Source organism: Elaeis guineensis, chromosome 11 (genome assembly GCF_000442705.2).
Source record: "Elaeis guineensis isolate ETL-2024a chromosome 11, EG11, whole genome shotgun sequence".
In the NCBI taxonomy this organism is placed as follows: domain Eukaryota; kingdom Viridiplantae; phylum Streptophyta; class Magnoliopsida; order Arecales; family Arecaceae; genus Elaeis; species Elaeis guineensis.
In genome coordinates this window covers 8,798,644-8,817,540 of record NC_026003.2, presented here as the reverse complement: position 1 = coordinate 8,817,540, position 18,897 = coordinate 8,798,644, and the positions used below count along the sequence as shown (strand labels likewise).

At 35.8% G+C, this 18,897-nt stretch overlaps 1 protein-coding gene across 3 annotated transcripts in view; it reads left to right on the top strand.

The window, feature by feature from the left end:
- LOC105033222 (protein ENHANCED DISEASE RESISTANCE 2) overlaps positions 1-18,532 on the top strand; it is a 30,492-nt gene extending 11,960 nt beyond the window's left edge. For 2 of the 3 annotated variants that reach the window (XM_073245407.1, XM_010907929.3), the window contains 19 exons: positions 1,958-2,023; positions 2,441-2,547; positions 7,266-7,330; positions 7,432-7,548; positions 7,723-7,763; positions 7,868-7,968; positions 8,051-8,146; positions 10,893-10,957; positions 11,043-11,114; positions 11,455-11,610; positions 13,572-13,807; positions 13,880-13,919; positions 14,015-14,163; positions 14,279-14,380; positions 15,291-15,335; positions 16,538-16,678; positions 16,904-16,999; positions 17,130-17,231; positions 17,952-18,532. In XM_073245407.1, coding sequence (XP_073101508.1) covers positions 1,958-2,023; positions 2,441-2,547; positions 7,266-7,330; positions 7,432-7,548; positions 7,723-7,763; positions 7,868-7,968; positions 8,051-8,146; positions 10,893-10,957; positions 11,043-11,114; positions 11,455-11,610; positions 13,572-13,807; positions 13,880-13,919; positions 14,015-14,163; positions 14,279-14,380; positions 15,291-15,335; positions 16,538-16,678; positions 16,904-16,999; positions 17,130-17,231; positions 17,952-18,065 — 1,911 coding nt within the window. In that variant the 3' untranslated portion in view covers positions 18,066-18,532. The remainder of the gene's footprint in view (positions 1-1,957; positions 2,024-2,440; positions 2,548-7,265; positions 7,331-7,431; positions 7,549-7,722; positions 7,764-7,867; positions 7,969-8,050; positions 8,147-10,892; positions 10,958-11,042; positions 11,115-11,454; positions 11,611-13,571; positions 13,808-13,879; positions 13,920-14,014; positions 14,164-14,278; positions 14,381-15,290; positions 15,336-16,537; positions 16,679-16,903; positions 17,000-17,129; positions 17,232-17,951) is intronic. The other variant, XM_073245408.1, reaches the window with a different exon arrangement.
- The last annotated feature ends 365 nt before the right edge of the window (positions 18,533-18,897 follow it).

Sequence of the window (18,897 nt, the reverse complement as noted above, 5' to 3'; positions counted from 1 at the left end):
ATGTTCTTTTACTCTTCCCTATTGTCATAATCTTTTTAACTTGAAGGCGTTATTCAACCTTTGTCAACTGATCTTGATGTCTTCATGAGATCCTCTCAATAGGGCTGTAAGTCCACTTAACCAAGCTAGGCTAGGCCCAGCCCTATCAAAGCCTGAGATATGTCCTATTTAAAAAGCCACGGAGGGTCTGGGTCTTGTACCTTTCCAACTGGACTGGGCCTGATCCTCTCCATGGAGTAGCCATGTCAAGAGTTGGGCCACATCAAATGTGAGAGCCTACTTGACTTGGCCTGGCCCTGCCCCTTCTAGCTCAACCCAGATTCCTATGACTATGAAATCCCTAAGCTCTTCATCTCTCACTTTACTAATCTTAACTTGTGAACTGTATTATTACTAGCTTTCCTTCTAGATATAGAACTAATAATATTCTTTTCTTTTATCTTGCATTTGACCGAACCCTAGACCTGACCTGGAGCCTGATGCATTGGTTGGGTTTGGGTCATGCTTGACATGGCCTGGCCCAGATGACCTCATGGTTCTAAGATATCTTCCATGGACCTGACCAATTACTCAATCGATTGGTCCTGGATCCAGAATCAAGACCGACAAGGAAACTAGGTTGAGTTAGGGTCATGCTGGTCTGGACCTGGCTGGCTTTTTTGCAATCCAACCTTTGAACATGGTAAGAATTATGGGTACCATTTTGTATCCTACTTTTTTGTGCTTAACTTGTTTCATTTGTAGTGGTTATTGCTCATCTATTCTTCGTCCAATGGTGGTTAAGATTGCTAAGATTGCATTGTATTGGCTTGAGCTTCATTGTTGTATTTTAATGATTTTTATTTGGCTTTTGATTCAAAAAGCTACCTACTTTGTCCTTTGGCATTTGTGGATCTTATTCAGCTGTTTCATCACATATTTGCCTTCAAACAATTCTTGTTCTTGATTACTAGGATTTTCCTTTCTTTCCTAGCTTCTTTGTGCACAAATCTTCTTGGTGGTTCATGGAGAAAAAAGGTGTTAGGTTGACTTTGGTTGGTATTTTATAGGTTCCTTTTGTTTATAAATGTGAGCTTGCTGGTTCTTGTAATTTCCGTTATACTGATGTTCGTGGGTGTTCGACTCTTATATTGCCTACTCCAGGTCTATTTGTTTGAATCTTTCTCATTTGAGTCTCTTGTTCTCTAATATGATGCTTTTCATTCCTTACCCTTGAATGCATCAATTTGATATTATGTGTTCTTGTTAGCCTTATCCAAGAAGAACGAAACGTGCAGCAACCATGCATGCGTTCCTCCACTATGGAAACCTCTGGTGATGTGTATTCTTGTCCAATTCGTTCATCTATGGTTGAGCAATGCTCTCTATATAAAGACCTGCTGAGACATAAGAAGACTTTCACTTAGTTTTTGTATCTAATATTAGTGCATCCTTTTGTTCTATGCAATGCACATTCCTGTGCTTGTTTTCTAAATTAAGGACATTGTGTTATGTTTCTGTAGCCACACTAGAGTTATCTTTGTGGAAGCATATTGTTCCATGTAGTTAAGGTCCAAAATGTGGAACAAAAAAAGTGTTTCTGTGGCTCTACCACCCATCCCATCCTGTTTTGTTCCACTTAGTTCCTTCTGGAGGTATTTGAGTCCCATATTAGCATTGAGGATCCTTTATAGTATATTTATGTTTGTACGCATCACAGATATTGGAATTTGATATGTACTGCAGAATTTCTAAAGTAGGTGGATTGTCATTCTCACGTTTGTTTATTTAAGATCATTTAGATGTGTTGGTCGCAGCATTATTACTAATATATCTACTTTTCTTTGTGCTTTTTTGATGTTATTTTATACAGAGACTCATGTGAGGCCCTTTTTTCTTTGGTGTAACCATAGATGTTTCTTGTTTACAAATGTTTTTATGAATGGTAGTTCATATCTTCACTTTATTCTTGAACCAGATGGCAGCTTTCAACATCCAGGAGGCTCTGATCTGGAAGGAAAAGATTGAGCAAGTCATTGATCAGGTAAAGTTAATTCAATAATTTATTCATAATCATCTTCCTGGCATCCTAAGAAACGACTGACTAGTCACAGCATGCAACATTACTTTTCTCCATTTGATATTTTAAATCAAATAAGATATTAAAATATCATGGAGCAGTATCTTTTTTTTTCAGAAACTTTGTGCATCTCCAAAGTGAGACAATAGTTAACCAGCAACTGATGAAATTTCTATTGTTGCTTTTCACAAATTTTTGTTTGTATGACAGAAGATGCTCATACAGGTAACCATTTTGTTGAGTGCCATTTTGATGATGGTGCCTGTTCATGGGTGTTCATTTGCCATCACAAATTATATGATACATCTCAGTTTGGTGGTTACCTTTTAAAAAGTGAAGGTCATGATGGAATGACTAATTGTGACTATTTCTTAATTGCAGCAACAAGATCTAATGATGGCTAATGGCAATAAAGTTTATGCTTCATTTCAATATAAACCTGGCATGGATAATGGAAGAAATGCCTCTTCCTCTGATCATGAAAGTCAGTAAGTGACAAATTTCTAGTCCCTGTTGTGATATTGGTTGAGATGGTACCAAATGATGGAAACTTAGATCATTATTTCTAGTCTTCAGCCAGTTTATGCTTTCCATGATTTTTCATGGGTCCCATTGTTAAATTGTTGAATGCACGTTTTCTTATGAGTAGATTAAGTGAAGATCCGCTGAATAGATACTGAGTACCGTATTGGTTGGCAACTGGTTTGGTACCATACCGACATGGTATGAAGTGGCATATTGATTCGTATGGGTACACCATTTCCTTTTTTTTTTTTTTAATTTTTTAATGTTTTCAATGTTTATTTTAATAATTGTGGTTGTTTAATTTAAGATTTCAATGTTCTTTTGATGTTTTTTTTTTATGTCATATAGGTCTTGATTCTCTACAAACATTCTATAATCAATAAATTAATGCAATTGGGATATAACTTAATGCATGCTTAACATAAAATTGAAAATACATATAGTATATTAAATGGTTTTTTTTTTGAGTTTTTGAACATATCATTAATTTACTTTTTGGTAATTGATTTTAAATAATAAATTGAAATTTAAATATAAATTATATAAAAAATATTTTTAATTTGGATTAGTGTAGCACCCTACCAGGGGTGTTACATATATTTTTCCAGCCCATGGATATGCACTAATTACCATTGATTCTTTGTATTTATTTAAATTTGAGTTTAGGTTTGTGTAGCCCAAATTTAAATAAATTGCTACCAAATTAATGTAGCAACTAGCATGAATAACCCCAAGCATGCTATTTATTTTACATTTTTTTGAACATTATGTTATTTTTTATTATTTTTAATCCAAAAATATATTTTTATCTAAAATATATGATCAATGAAAAATCATAATTTCTTTGGTATTGCATTGATCATCCTCGGATCCACAACATATCATGAAATCATTCTAAAAGACAAATTTGGCATGACTTTCCCATATTTTCCCTATTTTTGGCCTACTTTAGGCCTCAAAATGAAAAAAAGAGGGAGGGAGATGGGAAGAGGGAAGGTGGGAGGGATCTTATCTTGATTTTGGTTTGAATCCAATTTTTGACTTTCCTTGCACATTTTTATATAAAAATAGAGAGGAGCCAGAGAAGGCACAGGAAGCCTTCTTTGCCTCCTGCCCTCAATTATTGAGGCAAAATGGGTAGCCAAACTGCCTAAACCACTTCAAACTAATCTGAACCAAGTGATTTAGCTCGGTTGGGGAGGTTCAAGCTCTTTGGGGCCTAAACCAAGCCAAAGGGGCGTGCTTTGTCCCAGTTTTGACCTGATATAGTTCATTATGCCCTGAATTGTGAATGCTAGATGAAGCATATGATGTTTTATTTTCACTATAGTTTTTGCTTGTTTTGGTTTGAGAATTGTTATTTTTCAAGGAACAAAATGTTTGGGACATTTGACGATGTGATATTTTGAGCATTTATGATTTTTCAACTTATATTGTTCAAAGTGTGTTTACATCTCAAGTTTAACATATCAATACCATTAAATTTTGTTATGTCTAATTGTCTATTGATAACCATTTCATACATACCTTTAAATATTTAAGGTTTTTACATAAAAGATTATACTAATTACTATTCCTATAATCATATCTTCATTATCCTTGAAAGAGTTTCATACCATATAATTAACCATGATTATCTTCTTACTGTATTTGTATCCCAATTGAGTGGTTCATAACTCTATATATTTCTATGGTGATGTCAGCATGAGTTATCATGGTCCCTCCCTCTTCGACCTCCCGATCCTCCTGATTCCTGCTGCCTTGTGAACTAGGGTTTCAAGTGTTAAGGACGTTGCTGTAGCTGTTGCCGTTGATAAGGCAAAAGGCTGTGCATCAAGTTGGGATCCCAAGGGTTCCAAGAACCATGCACCAAGTGGATGTAGAAAAGCCCAAAAGAGAAGCCTTCTTTGAAGTCTCCTTATCCACCTGAGGAGGCCGGCTTGCCCAGCACTTGAGTGGGAATCCCCCTACCCTTTGTAAATAATCACTGTATAAATACAAGCAAAGCACACATCTTTGAACACACAGAGTGAGAGCGAGAGAGAGAGAGAGAGAGAGAGAGAGAGAGAGAGAGTGACCTTCAATGGTGGTCTGGAGGTGAGACAAGTGCATTTGGAGCAAGGACTATTGAATTGATCCAAATCAGGCAGTTTAGCCCATATCGAACCGGACCAATGCTAGGCTGGAATAGTTCAACTCATTGGGTTGGTTTGGTCAATTTATCTTCCAATCGCTCCCTCTCGAAGTGCTCAATGCCTCTCTCGAAGCTCCCGATGCCTCTCTCAAAGGTTCTTCCTAATGGAACCCTAGCCGTCTCGATCTTTTGCCTATCTTGAACACTATCGATGCTGAAGGTCTTCCTTTATCTCTTCCTCTCTCTTGATCCTATCCTAAAGGGCTTCTGGTGGAGGTGCTTTGACATTCTCCCTTCTCCTACATCCTCTCTCTCTCTCTCTCTCTCTCTCTCTCTCTCTCTCTCCCCCCCCCCCCACATTCAGAAGGGCTCTGGGTTGAAGTGGGCTGGCATCCTCCCCTCTTTCTCCCTCTTTCGCTTTGTGTGTCCCCTTCTCCCTCTCCATATCCCTCTCCCTTTTTTTTTTTTAATTTTTGAATTTCGAACACAAGTCAATAAAATAGATCAAAATGGCATTACACTGGTATCATCACTGTATCTTATCATCGATTTATCGATATGGGTCTCGATACTGGTACAACCAACCTTGTTTGGAGGGTGGGAGATGGCGATAGGTGGCATAGAACTTTCAACACTGTAAGCCCTAATCTAAGTCTAAGACCCCGTAACCCACTTTAAAAATAAAGACTGCTCAGCTTGGATTGGTTGGTTGAACCAGTCCATCTAGTTTTGCCGGTTTTTGCCAATTTTTTTTTTTTCAAATTCTGATTTTTTAAAAATTGAATTGGAGACTTGTTCGGTCCTCAGTCGAACCAGTTGAATTGGCTGGTTTGGTCCAAGTTTCAAAACACCATTCTCCTATCCTATTTGTCACCTTGATTCTTCTCAGAAACTTTTATGGCATCTTGTCCCCTTTGAAGTAGTTATCCTAATTCAGTCGGGACTTTTCATGTGAATTGGACTTGCTATCTCTCTTCTCCTAGAGCTGGATGATAGAAGACCCAGTCAATATGTGAAACAATCAATTATAGATGTGAAAAATATCTTAATAATGATTTTAGGTCAGATCTGGACTAAATTCTAGTTAAGTCCTAGCCATTTTGTTCGTGTCTTTCAATTGGTAATTCTTCACCATCCCAGTGAAAGTAACTTTGATGCAGTGATTTACACACAAGAAAGTTGAAAATCCAGTGTCCGTGTTTGCTAGGAGTGAATAAAATTTATTTTAGCCATAAATATCAATATGCTTCTTCTATCAAAGCAGCCCTTTCAGACTCTTAGTTGTCAAAACTTGACCTAATATCCTCTCTGATAACTGATCACAGCAGCTATCTTTTAGGACCGTAGATCCTTCACAACCATCACCCTTCGGTAACTGACCAAATAAATATACATCATCTAGAACTAAAACAAGGATAGCTGGCAAACCCTTGCTGAAATTTCTAGTAACTTGGATGCTGCTTAGCTCCATAAGATTAAAGTAATGCTCCACGGTTTGATGGCTGTTGAGCTGACTGTTAGTTCCTGATTGTCCTACAAAATCTTTCAAAAACCTGAGTGTCTTTATTTGAGCCTTCATAAAATTATAGAATTCCTGGAAGCTCCTGACTCAATATTTTACCTTTTTCTATTTCTTATATTGGTCTTCATGCACCTGATTCACCCGAACTGCCGACATATTATGAAATATGAACTCCGTTGAAATTTCTAGTCAATATTGCTTCTTTAGTTATCCAGGCTGATGACTAAATGGTAATATTTTTGATGTTGCGTGCTTTCACCCTCATCTTGTTAAAATCAGATGCTTCGACTGTTTAACAATCTTCTTGTTGATTATCACTTTGAGCTGATAAAAAATTCGATGAAGTAAGCTCTGGGCACTTCTTACCATGCTGCTTTACTTCCAACATTTTGTGTAGTTTCCTACATCTTGCATTTGATAAATGATTATATCTCATTTTAGGGCATGCATGCATCTGATTTTTTTTTTTTTTACACTTCTCATATAAGCTAAATCTGAAACTCTATAAATAGAAAAGACCACATCCTTTATTAAAGGACTTTTATGATCTTAAGAAAATAAATGAATTTTCTACATATTCGTGTATAGTTATTAAAATTTAAACCAATATTCTCCATAATGGGAACCATCTTTAACTTTGCCTTCCTGCCTCTCTCTCTGAAATGCCTCAATTTCCTATTTTCCTCCAGTTCATCAGGCCATCGATTAATGATTATCTTCTTTACCATTCGTTTGGAATGTGATGTGTTGTCTCCTATTTATCTTAGAGGAACCAATTACATTAACTCATATCTTAAGGCATTTCTGATCGATCACAGTTTTCAACATTTAGTGGCTTATATTTGGCGTTCTTTGCACCTCCTTTGCTCAGGATATCATTGAAGTATTTATTTTATGTTCTAATTTTAATGGTTTTTCTTAATATAATCTATAAAAGAAATATTGAGCAAAGTTTACTTATGTCATTTTTAACCAGTATTTTCTTATAAAGCTTCATGGTTTCAATTCTCAATGTTTTCATGTAGGTGTAGCCCTGAAGAAGAAGAGGAGAATCATCACACGTTATTAAGAAGAACGACTATAGGAAATGGTCTTCGAGAACTAAAACTAATGTCACTTCTGGGTCAAATATTCTATTATGTTGTTTGGTAGCATATTTAGCTGGCCATGATTGTAGCTTTCATTTGGCAGGTCCTCCTGAATCAGTACTTGACTGGACTCAGGAAGTCAATTCAGGGTTGTCAAATCAGAATAACTCTGATCAGGTTTTCTCCAGAAAACATTGGCGTCTTGTCCGATGCCAGAATGGCAAGTTCCCTTTATCTCTTTTTTTTATTTGTCTTCTTCAGCATCTTAATTTTGTATCCATTATTTCAACTCTTTATTGAAAAATTCTGCAAAATCCTGTGAGCTATAACCATAAGAGGCAAAGACCTATCGTCTAAATTTATGCTAGTAATACTCTATGCTCTTGAATTGCAGGGCTTCGCATTTTTGAAGAGCTTCTAGAAGTAGACTACCTTGTATGTAGTGGATGTCTCTTTATGCTTGTATCATGCAGTATTACATTAGAAACCTTAATCTATGATTGAAATTTCCTTCTTCATGTAAAATGTATTGTGTGCAGCCAAGGAGCTGTAGTAGAGCAATGCAGGCTGTTGGTGTGGTGGAGGCCACATGTGAATCAATTTTTGAGCTTATAATGAGCATGGATGGGACACGCTTTGAGTAAGTTTTTTCTTATGTATACAGAACCTTTTTTCTGGACTAACCAATTTCCTTAGTTATTCTTGGTCCTCTTGTGTTGTAGGTGGGATTGCAGCTTTCAATATGGTAGCTTAGTTCAGGAAGTGGATGGACACACTGCAATTCTGTATCATAGATTGCAGCTGGACTGGTTCCCGATGTAATGCTCTCTGAAAGAGAAAAAATAACTTAAATTGCATTAATATAGTTTGCTGTTTTCTTTTGCATACTGCACAAAATTACCATGCTTGATGGTTACAGATACAATTAAACAGACATCATGTGCTTATTGGAATTTTTATCATTAGAATTACTGACTAAATTTGTTATAAGGAGATTCTATATGACCATAATGCCATGTTATACATGAAATGTATATTTAATGAAGTTTCTTTAAAAATATAATTTACTTTTCTAAGTGATATTTTCTTATACGTGTTATATTTTATACAATGTTATATTAAATGATATGATGCCAATATAACTTTCCTTGCTTTATAGCATATACTTAGGTGGCTATTTCTTTGGATGCTTTGATAGTAAGAGTAGACTGGCTTGGAGAACTAAATGTGTAGTAATCTGTGGTATAAATTCACTGAAGCTGTTCTTGACATGCTCTTCAGAAGATAGACTTTTCTATTTGTTTTGCATTTCTATCTGTAATAAGCAACTTCTGCTTTTGGTGGCAAAACCTGGATTCCTTTAGATTCTCATAGTCCAACTGTGTTATCTTGGCCATGTAAAGTAATTGTTGAAGATCACATTGTAAATTTCTATAGACTTTAAGTTTGTATATCTCGGTTTTGTCGTCCCAATAATATTTTGCAATGTTACTAGAAGATGCAAACTGGTTGTCAAGTGTCCAAGCGTCCAGAAGTTTCTGGCATGGGAACCTTTAAAAAATTAGACATGAACATGTTTATATTTTATATATGTTTGTGCAAAATATGTATTCATTTGTTTGCATAAAAAATAGACCAATAGCTCTTTCAGTTCACAAAATTGAGAACAGGTTTGCTAATTGTTGAGCTACACTTGGTTATTTGTTAGGATTCCCAAAAGTAGATGTATAATGATGATGAAATTATGATCTAATGGTATGAAGTGTCATGGACTGTCCTAAGTGTGTGAGCGTCTGACATGTCAAAATCATTAATTTTGGAGTGTCCATGTAACCCTGCAGTTACTTGTCAGGGTCAGTAAAATTTGACATGGCAACATCTAAAAGGTTTTTAAGTAGATATAATATGTCAGATCCTTTAAAGTATAAAAAATATCAATTTGTATTAATGGAAAAAATTATAATAAGTACCTTGAAGCCATTTAGACTCTTTTTTTATCCTTATGCAATTGATTTGAAGATCATGGAGAAAAATATTGCATCTGTGGAGTTTTTATCTACTTAGTTAATGCAAATATAGTAGTATGAGGATGTTGACTGAGTGGGCACAAAGGAGGTGCATGTTGTGAGGGAGAGAGTTGGAGTTATGCTGACAAGAATAGAAGCACATTGAAGGGAGTTATTAGGGGCTGAAAGAAAAAGAGGTGGGGGATTTGAACCTAACTCTTCCTTGCACGGTCATTATGAAAATATGAATTATATTGTATTATATATCTTCCGTTATTCATTATATGGATGAAAGCTCTAATGAGAGAATGCTATAGTGACAGAAATGAAACATGTTTGAGGGAGTGATAACGAACACAAACTTGCTGTAAGGTCAATGCATCACTCCCTCAAACTTACTGTAAGATCTATGTTCTAGCTGTTTTGGGCTGACGGTAAGCATCAGATTCAATCTTGTTTGCCCCTATTCCTTTTGTAGGTGAACTAGTTGTTATGATTTATGAGATCTTCTGGTGTATATTTATTCCGCTACTGCACGATGTTGGTTGGTGAGACTTAAATTTGATTGATGCTGATTTGAATTAATGACTGTTTAGGAGAACAAGGACATAATTTTTAAAGAATCAATTTTGGTTTTATCGAGAAGCAAAAAGAAATTTAGATCAGGAAGCAAAAAGAAATTTCATATTCTATAACCATTTGTCTATGTCCAGTTTTTTCTCATATAATATCTTATCCAAAATGATTGTTCATATATTGATTACTTGTATATCTAGTCACAATATTTGTTTCATTAGACATGGAATATATGGGTTTATCGATGGAGGAACTGAACTTTTCTATATATGTTTTTTTAATTCTTCCATTCATCTACTTTATATTTGACTCATTTTCCCCAATTCACCTTTCATTTATATTTTCAGTTTTTTAAAGAAATTGGATAAGAATCATAAAATTTGCAATTTGATCCATGAGCAAACCCGATCTAACCTCGTTGATTTATTACTTGATCTTAACAACATTGATAAATAATAAATAAGGAAAAGGTGTAATAGAAAGTTCATGGTACCAGTGCCCAAGGTTTTAAATTTCGTGAGATGGGGTTGTCTCGATTTTTTCATAGAACATGACGCGCTGCCATCTTGCCTCGTCCCGCACTTGAGATAGAGGATGTCTTGAGACATTCCGATCGGGATGCCGAGATGCTAGCGGGACGGTTCTGTCCCAATGTATAGGATGATGCCCCGTCCCAGTCTCCTGTGGGACATCTCGCTGGGACCTGAATCCTTGCCAGAGCCACCCATCATCAAAACTAAATTTTATACAACATTTAACTTTACATTTTTCTTGGCCATATGCTACACCATTCTTGATGTTGATGTCATGTGGACCTCTTTCAATTCCATCATTGTGATGTCTTGTATAATTTATTCGTATGGTATGCTACATAGTTGGAAATCTTGCATCACGTCACCTAGGCAGTACGCTTGAACATTTAAACTATGATGCATATATGCCTTTGTGTTTAAACTTTAAAGAATTGTACTTGGTTGTGTAGGTTTGTGTGGCCCCGTGATCTTTGTTATGTGCGTTATTGGCGGCGTAATGATGATGGAAGTTACGGTGAGTATTAGTTCTTTCCACTACAATTTTATTTTTGCCATAATTTTTTTCCTAATGCATGTAGAAATGCATTATCGTTGTGCAGTTGTGCTGTTTCGGTCCAGAGAGCATCCAAATTGTGGTCCACAGCCAGGATTTGTGAGAGCCCACATTGAGAGTATATTTCATCTTCTGCTTTTTGGTTTGCTGAGGAATTATGTTATATATGATATTAGACTTGAAATCAACGATTCAAATCCTGACGGGATATCCCATGGGACATCTAGTTGGGGTACCATCCCATCTGTTGGAACAGGACTGTCCCACTATCATCCTAACATCCTGATCGGGATGTCTTGGGACCTTCCTATCCAAAGTGTTGAGATGGGGGGGATGGTGGTGTGTCTTATTTCATAGAAAATCTGGAATAGTCCCAGCTCATAGGATTTAAAACATCGCTTGAAATTCAAGTGTCATACTTCAATGCTCAACAAAATTTAACATTTCTTTGTTCTTAGGCGGTGGATTCAACATTTCTCCCCTAAAGCCTCGAAATGGGAGACCTCGGACGCAGGTACAGCATCTTATGCAAATTGATTTGAAGGGTTGGGGCGTGGGTTATTTCCCATCATTTCAGCAGCATTGTCTGCTTCAGATGTTGAACAGTGTCGCTGGTACTGGTCTTCTGCACCTGTAGCAGTTTTAATTTCAACATTGCATATCAACCATTTCTTCTACACATATAGAATTGCTCTATGTCACTGATAAATAATTGCTTCTACTAGTTGAATGTTGTCTGAAATGAATATTTTCTTTTTTGGTACCCTAGAATTCCTTTTCTCAAGTATATATCATACAAAGCTAATCATGTACAAGGACGATCAACTTAATATCTGAATGTAAATTATGCATTTGCACCCAGTGTCTACACCTTAACAAGTTAGAAGATAGAATAGATTATTGATAATGGTCATTTAGGATGATCATGACAAAAAAACACGGACATGTAAAACAACACTGTGGTTGCTCTATGATGCCCTTTTGCTTCACAAAAATCATTGAATAGGTGGAGTTTGAAGCTAAAGTGTTACATTTTGGAAAATGATTCAAGAATCAAAAGTTTTACATGGAAGAGATTGTAGTAAGGAAGAAGTGAAAATAATGCTAAGATGGAAGGGGATGAGACGGCAAGGATGGACATGTTTTACATAGTTTTTTTTTTTGGTTTAATGGTTTTAGCACATTCTTATATGGAATTCCGGACCTTCAAGAATTTCTTTGATGCAGTTTCCTTGATCAAACCTTTCTTTATCCCTCTCTGCCTAATTCTTCCAAAGTTATAGAATTCTTGGTTGTTCGTATGTTGTTGTGTTAGCCTAGGGGTGTTAAGCAAACTGAGCAGCTTGAGCTCAACTTGTACTTGGCCCAAGGAAATCTTGAATCAAGTTTGGTTTGAAGCTAAACAAATCAAGCCTGAACCAACAAAACAGGCTCAAAGTTAATTTCAAGCGGAGCCCAAAATGGACTCAGCATGATCAATCTCAGCTCTATAATGATGGAATACATTTAAATTATATGTTGTATATATTGTATATATGGATCATTGCAGTAAGTTTTTTGGCATAATTTTTTATTCTTTGGATCAATTAAATGTTAATTTAGGCTGGAATTAAATTTCTATACCAATCTTGAAGCCAGTAATTGAGCTTCTACTCATGTTGACCTTAGCTTGATTTAGGATTATCAAGCTGATCAAGTAGACTTGTGTTCAGCTTGGTTCAAAAGCTCAAAATTGAGCATGGAATAATGTTAAATAAAAATCAAGTTTGATCTTGAGAATCCAGCTCGGAATTCGTTTCACATCAAGATAGATCAGACCCAATCTTGATCAAGCTCGGCTAGGTTACACACATTAGCTTCCATTACATAACCAAGTTGACCTAACGTTGTGTAATGCCTTTCTCTTGGCCAAAATAACCTTGATGGTTTGAGTACTCGTGGATGACTTATTTCCCAAAAGGGAATTGATGTGAAGCTGAAAACTAGTCAGAATACATATTCTGATTGTAACATTTCACAATTTGATCCATGAGAGAATAATGATTGCTACTCAAGACCCCAGTTGAGAACTTTTCAGGAAACTCAAATGCCACTTTGACCTCTCACTTTTCAAAGTATGACAACTATTATTAAAAGCTTGAGACTGCAACATATTATATAACTTTTTCATGGTCATTCATTCTTAAAACTTTTAGAAAAAATAAGTGTTGGAAAATTTGTTTCAACTAGTTACATTGTTTTTATTAGAGGATTAGTGCATACAGTGATCTCTAGCCTGAGATTTTATTGGAACTGCAATTCAATAAATTACCCAATGAAAATGGCATGATCCATCATCCATGCTATTTATGCCTGATGGCCAGAAAACCACAGTATCAAAATTGCCTAAAACAGAAGTTTATCTCATTCTTATTTATTTGGTGTCTGAGTACAATATTTCATTTGCTATATTACTGATTTTGTGGACCATTTTAGGGGATAATCATCACTGCTTATTCCTTGCAGTTTATACTAAAACCACTTGTTGTTGTTGGCCCTTCCCTGATTGACCGTGTCTATTGTGCATGAATGGCAGGGCTTCGTGAATGGTTTTGTCAAACAGATGAAAGCCACATGGTTCCGAGGATGCCAATGATGGTCAATATGACTTTAGATTCTGTTTCTTCTAAAAAGAAACAAAAAATACAAGAGAATTCCGTTCAGCCTAGTCCTTTGGTAGATCAGATGCATTCTGCTAGCAGACACTCTGTAATGTTGGATGAAGACTCTGATGAGGACGAGGATTATCAAATTCCGGAGCTGGAGCAGGAGGTTAGTGGACTGCTTCCAGTCATTTATTTCTTCGCAACTTTTTTCTGAGTATCAACATTGCAACATTTGCAGGCATACTCTGTCAAACTTGAAAACGGTATCAAACAGGCAGGTCTGTGATGTAATTTGCTTTCTTCTCTCTGCAATGAGATCATTATTGTTGGCATTGAGCTACAGACTCACTGTTTTATTCTTAAACTGTTCTAGATGAGGAGCCATCTGATCAAATTGATTTGTCTGGCTTTTCTGGCTCTTTACGCCGGGATGACCGTGATAAGAGTCGTGATTGTTGGAGAATATCTGATGGGAGTAATTTCAGAGTTCGTAGTAAACATTTTATATATGACAAAACCAAGGTCTTCGGATTCTTTCTGTGACTGAACATTATTTTCCTTTTAGAACTTGTAGAGTAGCAATGAATAATATTATTTTAGTTCATGCTGTTTATGGATTCCAATATTCCAACCGCAGATTCCTGCTGGAAAGCATCTTATGGAGCTTGTAGCAGTTGATTGGTATAAGGATGTGAAACGAATGGACCATGTTGCAAGACGAAAAGGCTGTGCAGTCCAAGTAAGTTGTCTTAGTGACTCCATGAGCTTTGTATGGTTTAGTTGTCTGATTTGTCTTTTTGTTTCAATAGGACAACAGATGAGAATTCTGGTGATATTTTAGCTAATTCTTTAAGTTATTTAGTGAAACCAATTAGTGGCACATTATTAAGGTTATTATTTGGTTTGTGGTGAGTGATTTTTTTTTCAAAAGAACATGTTTCATTCCAAATAGGATCGTTGGTGTTTAGAAAAAAAGAAACATTTATTCTTGTATTAGTTGATTTAATTCAGATTTAGAATTAACTTCTGGCACTTGTGTGAAGCATGCCACTTTCTTTCTCCTCATAATTAAGAGTGAAGAACCTCAATGTAATAAACATAGATATAAATCCTGAAGACCACATTTGATGGTAGAAACTATGTAAGGTGTATATTGTAGATGATTGCTTAGGAGGCATTGAATATCTAAAGGATGATAAATGTTCATAGTTTCATGAAAAATACACATAAAACAATGGGGGCCTGAACGGATAACAGAATAGAGAAAAAGCTGCACATAGTCAATATGGGGAATGTGATGCTTGACTCCTAAGAGTGGCACAGGGTTCTGTACTTTGTTGTTTTAGCTTTATTTGTGAACTTCCATACTATGATCCCTTTTTTTCACTGTTCAGTGAACATGAAGATATGCATCAATTATCTTCCCCATATCTTTTGCATGAAAAAACAATTAATGTTTTAAGGTGATTATCCTAGGCCATATAATAAGGTGCTGAAAGATTTTGAAGACTGATTAGACCTGCATCTGTTATCTGGTTTTATTTGTATATCTTTCACTTTGCAGCATGAAAATCTGTTGTTTGTCTAAAGTAATTACCACTTTTCACACCACAGACATTGTTAAACTGGAGTTTGTTCTGCTGATGTAGGTTGCATCAGAGAAGGGACTATTCTCATTGGCTATAAATTTGCAGGTAAGTCTTTGTTCGGTTTCCCCCATTTTAACTGTTTAGCTTTGGTTCCTCTATGGATATGAATTAGCTCATTTCACTACATTTTAGATAAGTACAGTACTAGAAAAAAAATATGCAGTGCCTTCTGATATTTTGTAGTACTACCAGGTTGTCCTTATGTTCGAAATCAAAAAGATCATTGAGTAACCTTTCTTTAATTCACGCTGTACAAATATGTGTGATTTACAGAAGAGTTCAGGCAATTTGGAATTTGCTTGCTTTTGGGAATCTTTATCAAAGTTTTGTTCTGTCTTACAAGAATTAATGTTGAGAAATAAATAAATATACATACATACATATACATATACATATACATACACACACACACACACACACACACACACACACACATATACACATACACATACGTGTATACGTTCGCGTGTGTATGCATACGTACATGTACGTATATGTACATGTACATGTACGTGTATGTATGTATATGTATATGTATAGATATACATAGATATATACATATATATGTATATATATATGTATGTATATGTATATGTATCTATATAGATATACATACATACATACATATATGTATGTATATGTATCTATATAGATATACACATACATACATATATGTATGTATATGTATCTATATAGATATACATACATACATACATATACATACATTACATACATACATACATATATATACATACATATATACATACATACATACATACATACATACATATATATATGTATATGTATATATATGTAGATGTATATATATATCTACATACATATATATACATATATACATATATATATGTATGTATGTAAGCTCTTTTAAAATAATCAAGTTAGGTTCCAATCCCCTTGGTATCCATCCCATGATGGTAAGTAAAGGCCAACCATGCAACTCCATTATGAGTCAAATTCTGACTGACAGTAACAATTTCAATGTTATTATTATTCTTGAAAAAGTGTAACCAGCTCCTAGAATTAGCCTTTAGTGCATTTCATTCTCTGCAAGAGTTGAAACTCAACTTATCAGCCATGCAAGAGTTAAGTTAACCTTCTTTTCCCTGTACTTTACTGATGCGAACTACTTTGGCATCAAATTGAGTTGCACACATCTCCAATGCATTTGAATATCTTGTTTATTATCATGTATCTGGAACCAGTGTGACAACTTGCTACTTGTGCAGGTTCCAGGCTCAACTCATTACAGCATGGTCTTTTATTTTGTAACAAAACAGCTGGTGCCTGGATCACTATTGCAGCGGTTTGCTGATGGGGACGATGAGTTCCGTAATAGTAGGTTCAAGCTTATTCCATCTGTTCCTAAGGTCACTGTCACCTCCTCCATCCTTTAATTTCCTTATAATTTACAAAGAAAGCCAAAAAGTCAAGCATGCAATCCAACTCCACTTTTTTCCCATCTGCAGTGTATTTTCATCTTTCTTTTGAAAAGAAATGTTTTTAGTTTCGTCTGATAACATATGATAACCCAATCAGTAATGATTGTTGGTATAGGATTGCATTCCTTTACTGAATCTAGTGTAGCAATGCAGGGATCCTGGATTGTACGCCAGAGTGTTGGAAGCACCCCTTGTTTATTAGGCAAAGCAGTTGACTGCACCTACATTCGTGGACCAAAATACTTGGAAGTAAGAAAATTCTGTTATGATATAATTCTTAATCTTATGTGGAATTTCATGACCATCTTTTAAGCAAAATGAATTTCGACTCGCAGCAGTTGGATTTATAAGATGTCTAATGTTTATTAACCATATGCAGATAGATGTTGATATTGGTTCTTCTACTGTGGCTAATGGAGTTTTAGGGCTTGTGTGTGGTGTGATTACGACATTGGTAGTTGACATGGCATTTCTTGTACAGGTACTTGTTTTTGCTCTAAGCAGTCTACTTGACATTATGACATAAATATCTTTACTATATTGGCATTAGGAGACAAGCAAAGTTTAATTCCTTCTGGTACATATCTGCATAACGACTTTGCGTTAAGCACTTGCATTGAAACGTTAAGGGGAGGAATCCATTGATTACACTATGTGATGATTATATGAAAAATCACTAGGTGAAGTTTTTTGCACCTGGCAAGACACTCGTAGAATAATTTGAATACCAGAGTGTTTTCTTGTCAACAAAAGGATGATGCTTGTGAAGTATGGCTCATTCTAGAAGCTACCCAGAATATGACCACCTGTATTTTTATCTTTAGATGCAGGGAATTATATTTAAATTTCAATTCTTAGCTTATAATTGTTACCTTGGATAGATGCAATCTCCTATATCAGACCTTGCCGATTGTCTCTTTTCAAGTCTAGAGTTGCCATGGAGGCTGTTCTCTGTTTGCATGAGGGTAAACCGTATAATCAACAAACAAGACTCCTACTTGTCTGCTGGCCTTTGAGGTCTTATGACAACCATCATGGGTCCTCATAGTCGCCAAGCCATAGCCAGGAAGCCAATCTGAAAGTTGATGGCCTCTCATAAAACATTCTCAGTATTTGATGGCTAGTACCTTTGTTCACGTATGTTATTGTTCTTGCTTTCCTTGTAACATCAATTGCTTTTACATAGCAACACTGTTTGCAGGGAAACACTTTTGACGAGCTTCCAGAACGGCTTATTGGTGCTGTTCGTGTGTCACACGTTGAGCTGTCATCTGCGGTAGTTCCGGTGCTTGAGTCTGGCCCTTCAGCAGAATGAAACCATTGCCTGACAAATATTCAATTTCTGTCATCTTCAAAATTTTTTACCCCTTTGACCCTCACAATCAATAGCAAATGTCGTCCATGTGATTTTGCAGACATTGCAGACTGGAGCACAGCCCCTGAACGACTGATTCCCATACTGCGGCATTCCGTCAGTGCAGATCCTTTCCTTTTTGTACAATTGGAGAGATAGATAGTTAGATGCACACACAGAGAGAGAGAGAGAAAGAGAGTGAGAGAGAGAGAGAGATTTGTTTTCAGTGGGGGAGCTGCTGAGGAATGCAAGTTGTATAAACCAAGTTTCAATTTATGTGCTAACATGGTAAACACTCAGCAATATCGACAGGTCCAAATTTGAAATGTTGCTCTTTAATTCTTGGTGGGGGTGGCAAAAAAAAGAGCCTGTGGGCAACTTCATCTGTTGAAATAAAAAATATGCAATATAATCATCTTTCATCAAAACTTATCAATCCAGAAATAATAGTTGAGTGATTATGCTTGTATTTAGCCTATCAACTGGCAGATGCATTCACTTTTAGCCTGGGAAGGAGGATGTGCTGGGAGGGCTTGGCCAAGCGCTTCCCTTCCTTGTGTTTTATGCAACCTTGATCGGGAAACGCACTCTTACCTATTCTTTAACTGTATTTATTCTATAAATAATGATTTAAAATTCTTCATGCTCGATTCTGCAATGAAATCTTATAGAAGTATTAAAATCATAAAACTTGAAAAATTCTGTTTTGAGTAAAATTTTTCAAGTTCGTCTTTACATTAGGTTTTCCCTATTTGTTCACCTTCTTTATAAGCAACCAAATATGTTGTAAGAA